Here is a 9,685-nt window from a genome sequence, read left to right on the forward strand (position 1 = left end):
TCAAATACTTTTTGACTGGCATTCTATCTTTACACGTTTAATTTGTGGGGGCGGTCTAAAATTTGGATCCCAACTGTATTCTGGTGATAACAACTTAGTGGGTTTATTGATAAATAAATATTTGTTTAGGTAACGTTCATATGTACTCTTAAATCCTCTTCGGGCATCATTTTGAACTCCTTTTTTATGTTCTTCAATGAAGGCTAAAACCTCATAGGGTGTACCACCAAAAATTGCGCCACGGTAATAGAAATCTCCCTCTCCAAAAGGGATGAAAGCTGCTGAGTTAGGGCTTCTCTCATAAGGGAAGTTTTTAGCATGTCCAAAATACCACCATCCATGGAGTTGAGCTACAGACTTGCCCAGGGCTTCTACCCCAAAGTCACTCCTGAAGATCTGGTTCACGGTCATACTGAAGAGAAAGTCAGCTTCGTGCTGGATGTGTTCTAGGACGTACATATGCAAGTTCCTCATGTATATGTAATTCAGGTCTTTCCACTCATGTCGTCTGAATACAATACATAGTTTAAATGTTCGAAGGGCACCTAACTCTATGGGAGGTAGTTTGGAGAAGTCATCCATCAAGATATAAAAGATAACATTGTAGCCACTCATGAAGTGTTTATTAGCGGACTGGATGAACTGTTGCAGGTACTGATCTACAAACCTGAGAAACACAAAAAACAAAACACTTATTTTGAAAACTCATCAGGAGAAAACATGTCACTTAGGCATGCTGTCGAATACCATGTGTCATTGTTGCTACCGAATTGCCAATGGGTAGGGGCAGAGAAGTTGGGTATAGAGCTTATCTGTGTTGATTAATGAAAGAGGAGGTAGTGAGCTTGGGGGCCGGAGAAGAGCCATAAAGTTGATTGAGAAAAAAGGAAAAGAGAGCTAAGTGGATATTAATAAGAAGATTCCCAAGTCGTGTAAAGGATTCAGCCATGGCTGCAGAAAATAACCACTATAATTATGCAGGTCAGCCAGAAATCATGATTAGGGTTAAGTATGAGTAACTCTTTGGATGTAGAGAGTTTATGGGTACCTATCCATGTTTTTCCAAAATAAAGAAGGATGAATGTTGGTAGCACCTACTTTCCAGTAGCAAACACAGCCAAGCCTATGGTAATGTTCCTCCTTTTGTAATACTTTTCCAGGACTTGTCTGTTGTAAGTTCCTTCCCATATGATTGGTGCAAACCAATCAGTTGTTGTTTTTACATCAGGACGCTTTCTGTTGAACAAACGAAACAAATTAAGCTACCACCTTATCATGACAACGTAAGTTGTGGTCCAAGTGATAATAGTTAATGATTACAAAGTACTTACTATGTGCCAGGCACCGTGATTAAGTGCTTTATAGTATTCATTTAATCCTTGCAATGTCCTACATTGTCCTACCATCATTATCTCTATTTTTCATATGAGGAAACATGAGCAGAGATTGGTTGAGTCAATTACTTAGTATCCCACAGTTAACAAATGGCAGAGTCAGGATTCAAGATTAACCAGTTGGCTTTCCTAATCTGTGCTTCAGTCAGTGTTCCCAACTGCCTTTTGAGCCCAGAGATTTTTTTCCCCTTTTTTTAAAAATCTTTTTTAAAAAGATTTTATTTATTTATTTGAGAGTGAGTGAGTGAGTGAGAGACAACAGGAGTGGGGGGGTGGGGTGCGGCAGAGGCAGAGGGAAGAGCAGACTCCCCGCTGAGCACGGAACCCAGCACGGGGACCCAGAGATGGTGACCCGAGCCAAAGGCAGACGCTTAATGACTGAACCGCCCAGGCGCCCCTTCCCTTGAGCTCTGACTGCGGCTTAAACTAGCTGCCCAGTGTCTGATCACTTCTCTGCTTATTGCCTAAAGCAGACAGCACCACCGTGTGCGTTTGTCTTCTGTTCTCTTTACCCGCTTTGCCTCTTTCTCTTCTTCCCTCTTTTCTAGGAGATCTAGAGCACCTTCTTCCCACCCTTCCTACTGTTCTAGGCCCATGAGTGCAAACCAGAAGAAAATAAGATTAGTCCAAAAGAGAAGATTAATATTAGGTTTGCTTCTAATAGTAACAAAATAACAGCAGAAGCAGCATTAGTACTAATAAACAAAAAACAAAGCAAAGAAGCAGACAAAAGTAATAGTTCGGCTGGAGGCAGGGCATTAAACTATTAAAACAAATTAACACCTTTGCTTTGGAAGGAATCGACTACAAAATGAGAAGCCATTTTGCTTTTGGTGATTTACAGGTTTTGTTTACAAATTCTGACCCAGATAAGAGTAAGATTTGGCAACCCTCAATAGTACATTAATAAAAAAAATTCTTCAAAGTACCCTTACTCTTACTATTTTAGGGATTTTCTGAACTTCCACATTTACTTATTTATTATGCATTTATTTTTAAACACTTCTTAGAGCTTATAGTCAGACACTTCTATTTGACTCACAAGTCTCAAACTCCGCCTTAATATTGGCCACCTGTACCCTTATCGGGGTGATGATGCTTATCACCTAGGCACATCCCAGATGCAAATCAGTATCTATTTGTGAAGATGAAAGGGTTTGAAGATTATCCCTCTTTCTTCATTAGATCGGATTAAAGATTTGCTGACAGAACAAAAGCAGTCTCTGAAAGAAGAAGGCAGGTAAAAACTTGTGTTTGGAAATTGATAAAACAGAAGAGGAAGGAGTAGGAGAGACTTAGAGTCATTAGATTTCTATTACAGGTATGAAGCTCCTTACCTGGAAGGTAAGTGCTGGCCAGAGGGCATTCTCTGCCAAAGAGGTGCTCAGCATTAGGCAGACAAGATGATCGACCCTCTGGATGGCAGCTAGACACCTTGCCCAGTCTCCTTTGTGACTGGCTTAGTGTCTCTGTATAACGTGGCCCTAGCTACTTGGAGTCCAGTGGAGTTTATGCATGGGCTCAATGACATGGACATCCCCTTGCTAAGACTGAGCTATCTCCAGTGCTGAGCACCCAACTTGTCAACAACAAGGGACAATGGGAGCCCACAGTATGAAGCCACTTCCCAGGGTGACCGGCCAGCCAGATGATGGCTGGTTGATTATGTTAGACTCCACGAAGAAAGGAACAACACTTGTCCTTCAGGGGAATGTTTTATGTTCTGGGGAGGGATTTGCTTTTCCTGCCTACAAATTTGTCAGCTTTGTTGACTTGCAGAATATCTTATTAGTTGCCATTGTATCACACATAATATTGCCCCCATCCAGGGTACTCGTTCCATGGTGAAAGTAGTGTAACAGTTGGCCCATTTCCATAAAGTTCTCTGGTCTGACTATGTGCCTCACCGTCTAGAGGCAGCTGGCCTGATAGAAAGTGGAAGAGCCAGGGAAAGTCTCAGTTTCAGTGCTAGTTCCGAGATTAATTCCCTGAAAAGGTTGAGGAACTGTTCAGTAGTATTACACCATTCATGCTTTGAATCAGCGAGCACTGTGAAATACTGTTTCTTCCCAAGCTAACATGCGCCGTTCATAAAACAAGGTGGATGTGGGGCTATTCCTGCTCACAATCACATCTAATAATTCACTTATAGAATGTTTACTCACCATTGCTGTGACCTTGCGTTCAGTGTGTGTAGTGTTCTCAGTTCCCAAGGGAGGAGTCTTTCCTCTAGGAAATAAGTCATGGTTCTATGAACCTGATAGCCGATCCCTTGTGGTTCCTCATGTTGCTGAGCTAACAGGCAGAAAATGGCATTACTGCGCTGGCCAGCATGACTGATCTTCCTCACCAGGAAGATACTGAGATGAGGTTATACAATGACGGCAAGGAGGGCTTCACATAGAATGCAAGGGATTCTTCGGGGTTGCCCCTGCTACTCCCATTTCCAGCAATAATGGTCAATGGGAAATTGTGGCAACTCCCTAAGGTGAGACCACCAAGAGAATCAGACTCTTCAGGAATGGAGGTTTGAGTCACCCTATCAGATAGAAACTCTGGCCATCAAAGGGGTTAGCAGAGGGTAAAGAAACCATGGGGTAGTGATTGTTAGCTGCCTCCTTTTATTCCCAACCACCTGTACAGCTACAGAAGTGGGATTGTAGCCATGATTTGCTGTTAATTATTCTCTCCCCTTCACCACTTTATATGAAGAGTGCTAGAGATGGCAAATGTTACAATTTAGATTACAGTTTAGGTTGGGAATGGGGCTGGATTGCCATCATCTTGATGATACCCCCTAGCTGATATGACTTTTTGTTTCTCCTGTTCGGGGAACATGAGCTTCTCCATCTAAGTCAAATTCGAGAAATGATGCTTAGTGGCAAAAAGGGTGCCTGGTGTTAGTTATTCTCCATTTACTGTTCCGCTGTCCTTCCTCAGCCCTTCTCTACTTGGCCTGCCTTGGGAGCAGACCGATCACCCAAAGTTCCCTGCCCTGTGGCTTGCAGCGAGTTCTGCTAGTGGGAGGCACCAGCATGAGAGCAGAGGACAGGAAAGGTGGTTGTCTATTTTCTTCCCCTCTCTCCCAGCTTTGTTGAGATCTTAACAGTGGCTGTGTCCATATACAACTACAGCTTCTGTTGGGTAGCTCTTTTCTGGTTCCAGAAATCCCTGGTCTCCAGGAACACCATCCCTTCCCTTGTCCCTTTAGGCAGAGGGTGGTCATAACTTTTTGCTGTTGCAAGCCTCTCGATGCCTCCATATCCTTTGCTGGGTCTCTTCACCTTGTTCACATCTCTGCCAACCATCCCTTCACCAGAGTTACTTCATCTCAGTTGCATTCTTCCTCTTACACCCTGATAGATTCAGTATCTGAGGAGCTTAGAAAATACCTCAGGAGGCCTGAGCAGATGGTATTCAGCAGGATACAAAGTGACCTACTCACAAAGTATATTGCTAACAATGAACATTTGCAGAAGGAGGTACACAGGGGAGAATGCTACAGTGTCATAGTGCTATAGACTGTCATAGGTGGGACATAGAAGCACGATAATGAAGGGGGGACATCATATATATGACCTAAGATACCCACATTCCTAATGAAGAGAGAATAGGTGCCAAAATGAATTAGAAATAATTTCAATGCTAGAAGGTATTACTAAGATTTGGTGAGATGTGATCATGACAATAATATGGGAGGGTATAATTTGTTCAAAAAGTAGTTCTGGAGGGAGAGGGCAGGGACTCTTCCTGTAAGTCCAGGCTATATTGATGTATGTCTAGTTATAGGAAACTGAACAGGAGTCTAGAAAGTGTAGGAAGCAGATGTGATGTCACAGAGATAAACATACCATGAGCAAACAGAATCATGATAGTACTAGAGAATTTCCAGGGTGTATGTTTCCCACATCTACTCCTGCTCCACAGTATACAATATTCCACCTCCCTTCTTCCTAGCCAAACTGCCATATTAGCAGCCTAGTTGGTACCCTTTTCTTCCCCCCACCATATTCATAGAATTCTATAGAAAATATGTGTACAATATGCACATATACATTAAATACACATATATATCCAGGCTTTTAGAATCTTGTTTATTTTATAATAATGAGATAATGCATCCTTTTCTGCAGCTCGCCTTTCTACTCAATACAACTTTGTGGAAATCCTTTCGTGTTTTCTGGACTAGTTCTCGTTCACTCTCTGTAATGGCTGCATAATATTCCAAGGTGTGGACAGTTTGTTTAGCCATTTCCTTATGAATGGGTTTTCATTTTATTTCTGGGATGTCTGTCGTTATAAAAAGTGATATAACAAATCTTAATCTTATGTCCTTAGGTTTTATTGCTGTTTTTTTTACTGGCTGATCCCAGGAGTACGTTTGCTGTATACCTGTGTTCATTTTTAATAGTTGTTACCTGGGGCACCTGGGTGGCACAGTTGGTTAAGCAGCTGACTCTTGGTTTCAGCTCAGGTCATGATCTCATGGATCGTGAGAGAGAGCCCTACGTGGGGCTCTGTGCTCTGTGGGGAGTCTGCTTGAAGATTCTCTCCCTCTGCCCTTTCCCCCACTTGCTCACACTCCCTCTCAAGTAAATAAATAAATAAATAAATAAATAAATAAATAAATAATTTAAAAAAAAATTTGGGTTCTTACCCAATTACTTTTTAAACAGCTGCAATATTTCACCTTCCCACCAGAATTTCTCCTATACTATTAGATTGTAGCTTTAAAAAGATTCCAGGGGCGCCTGGGTGGCACAGCGGTTAAGCATCTGCCTTCGGCTTAGGGCGTGATCCCGGCGTTATGGGATCGAGCCCCACATCAGGCTCCTCTGCTGTGAGACTGCTTCTTCCTCTCCCACTCCCCCTGCTTGTGTTCCCTCTCTCACTGGCTGTCTCTATCTCTGTCAAATAAATAAATAAAATCTTTAAAAATAAATAAATAAATAAAAAGATTCCAGTTTGATGGGTATAAATAATAGCTCATTATTACATTATTTTACATTTCTCTGATTTCTAGTGAATTTGAGTATCTTTTCATATACTTATTGGCTATCTCAATTTGTTCTAATGTGAGCAAATTATATATAATATATATGTGTGAGCAGATGGTAAATATATATATAAATATTATATATAATATATATAAATATTATATATATGTATATTAGCGTGTGCAGTGGGGGAAGTGCAGAGGGAGAGGAAGACAGAGAATCTCAAGCAGTCTCCCAGCACAGAGCCCAATGTGGGGCTCAGTCTCATGACCCTGAGATCATGACCTGAGCCGAAATTAAGAGTTGGATGCTTAATTGACTAAGCCACCCAGATGCCCTGAGTTTCATATTTTTCTATTGAATTGTTAATTTATTCTCAGCAGTTTATGAATATTCCTTATGGTTTGATAATTATTATCTGTATTACAAATAATTTTTTCCCAGATTTTTTGTCTACCAAAACTTTTTTTTAAAAGATTTTATTTATTTATTTGACAGAGAGACACAATGAGAGAGGGAACACAAGCAAGGGGAGTGTGAGAGGGAGAAGCAGGCTTCCCACGGAGCAGGGAGCCCAATGCAGGCCTCCGTCCCAGGACCCTGGGATCATGACCTGAGCCGAAGGCAGACGCTTAACGGCTAAGCCACCCAGGTGCTTGGTTTAAAACCAAAATAAAAAGTTTTTTTTTAATATAGTGAAATATGTCTTTTTATATAGCTAGTAGGTTTCCAGCATGAATTAAGATTTCCTTCTTACCTAGACTTTACATGTTGTCATACTGATTTTCTAACAAAATGTTTTACTGCTTTATTTTTTACAGTCAAGTCTGTAATCTATCAGGAATTTATCTTTATGCCATAGGGGTAAGACCCCATTTTTCCCCGTACTTAGACTGCGAGTAGTGTCAGTATAATTTATGAAATAATCAGTCCTTTCCTCACTGATTTTTAAAATACTGCTTTTGTTATGTATCAACTTTGATACATACTGTGATCTAATTCTGGATTTACTACTCCTCTGATCCATTCCATGTTGATTTGATCATAATGATAGTAGAATATGTTTGGATATTTAAGGCAAAATCCTGTTAACTTTCTTATTTTTCACACTTTCCTTGGATGTTCTGAGACATTTACTCTTTTATATTTGCTTTAAGCTTATAGTTTTTTTTCTACTTAATAAGAACCAAAAATGAACTTCCTGCCTGATATCACAATATTGAAGGGGTCATTTCATTCTAAACTAAAAGCCAATACGATGCTTCATAATAAAGCACAATGCCTTCTACCATTGTATTATATTTTTATGAAGGTGCTATCGTTTCACTTAGACAAAAGGTCTCATGTATTTGTTTATTCTACAAATATTGAATCTCTACTATATCTAGGCTTTTTTTTTTCTAGGCACATTCTTGTGGGAGAGGCAGATAATAAATGAATAAGCAAGCAAATATACAGTGTGTCAAATGTTGAGGAGAGCAATGGAAAAAATAAATCTGGATAAGGGAGAAAGGGCATGGGTGTGCTGGTTTATATGAAGTGATTAGAGCAGGCTTCACTGATAACATTTGAGTGGAGTCCTGAGGGAAGTGAAAGAATGAGTCATTTGGCTGTTTGAAGGATGAATGGTCTATGGAGAAAGAACAGCAGGTGCAAAGATCCCCAGGTGAGAGCACGCTGGGTGGATCCAGAGAACAAAAGGGAGCTAGCATGATTGGAGTGGAGTGAGGGAAACAACAGTTGAAGAGGAGGTCAGAGATAGATGTTGGGCCGCTGTTTTATCTATAACTTTTCTAATATATATATATTATAAACACTTTGAAGTCTTTGGAAAGGCCCCTTACGAGAGTGTTACTTCTTAATGTTCGTAATAACAAAAACCTAGAAACAGTTCAAGTGCCCATTACTAAGGCAATGGATGAACAAACTGTGGTATATTTCTGTAGTCAACTATTAACACAGCCATCAAAATGAATGATAGTAATATGCAATTTGGATGAATCTTTGCATTCTAATATTAAGGGCCGAAATAAGTCCCTGGAGATTACATACATAGCATTATATCCTCTTTATAAAATTACCAAAACTTAAATTAAAAAAATACACTTTTCCCACAACACATGGGGAAGATCTAACTTATATTTTAAAAAGAGAAAGCAATGGGGTGATGAAGCAGGATTCAGGATGGAGATTGTTTCAAGGCAGAGGGTGAAGAGACAGAATGCGGGTACTGGGAAAGGCAGAGCTGGATGTTGAATTTTATTGAATGTCGAAGTTCTTGTTTCATTAAAAATAAGCGAGCAAAAAACCACACAAATAATATGAGTGGATCTTGCATAACCTAATGATCAGAGTGAGTCATGAAGCAAAGATTGTTATCTAATTCTGTGCACTTGAGGTTATTTTAAAAACGTAAATATGAAAAAAATAATTCACAGAACAGGAAATACAAATAAAGAACACACATATAAAAGATGCCCAAATTCAATAATAATTACAGAAGTACAAATTGAATTGAGATATTTTAACTAGCAGTTTTTGCCAGCAATAAAATGTTTGATACTACTAGAATAAAATGTAAATTTATAAAACAAAATATTATTCACATTTATCCACTGTGGATTAGAAAACAAGTGGAATAATTATTAAAAGGCAATTTAGCAACCTGAATGAAAATATAAAATATCTACGTCTCTTAAACTAATGATGCTACAATAGGCATTTATCATATGGATAAATTCACACAAGAGGGTACAAAAATATATATACAAGGATGTTCATCAAAGCATGAGTTACAACAGCCCTCAAATTGCAAACGATTCAAAACCAAGAGGGAACTGGTTATATAAATTATCTATAAAATAGAATACTCGATTGCCATTATAAAGAATGAGATTCTCCCCCGAGTGTTAATGCCAAAATCAAGAGAAGTCCTTAGTGGCATTTTTGGGCTGCTACTAAAAAGATTTTTTTTTTCTTTCCCCTAATAAAACCAGGAATGTTAAACTAGATAACAGTTTTCTCGTTATGACCCTTAATTGCCCGATTCTTGATAAAGAGACACTAGGTTTATATATAAAAGCCTTAAAAATAAAAACTCCAAGGGGATACCTGGGTGGCTCAGTTAGTTAAGCATCTGACTTCAGCTCAGGTCATGATCCCAGGGTCCTGGGATAGAGCCCCATGTCAGACTCCCAGCTTCCTCTCCTCCCCGCTCATGCTTTCTCTCTCAAATAAATAAATAAAATCTTTTTTAAAAAATTAAAAGAAAATAAAAACTCCAAGGCCTAGAAA

General features: G+C 39.5%; 1 protein-coding gene across 1 annotated transcript; it reads right to left on the reverse strand.

The window, feature by feature from the left end:
• On the reverse strand, nt 1-1,056 carry LOC113266261 (glycosyltransferase 6 domain-containing protein 1-like). Its single transcript, XM_044389513.2, has 2 exons — nt 1,049-1,056; nt 1-667 (listed from the first exon to the last, which is right to left on the reverse strand). Exons 1-2 carry the CDS (start codon nt 1,054-1,056, stop codon nt 1-3), a joined length of 675 nt encoding a protein of 224 aa, XP_044245448.2.
• Between the last annotated feature and the right edge of the window lie 8,629 nt (nt 1,057-9,685).

Source organism: Ursus arctos, unplaced genomic scaffold (assembly GCF_023065955.2).
Source record: "Ursus arctos isolate Adak ecotype North America unplaced genomic scaffold, UrsArc2.0 scaffold_18, whole genome shotgun sequence".
Lineage (NCBI taxonomy): Eukaryota > Metazoa > Chordata > Mammalia > Carnivora > Ursidae > Ursus > Ursus arctos.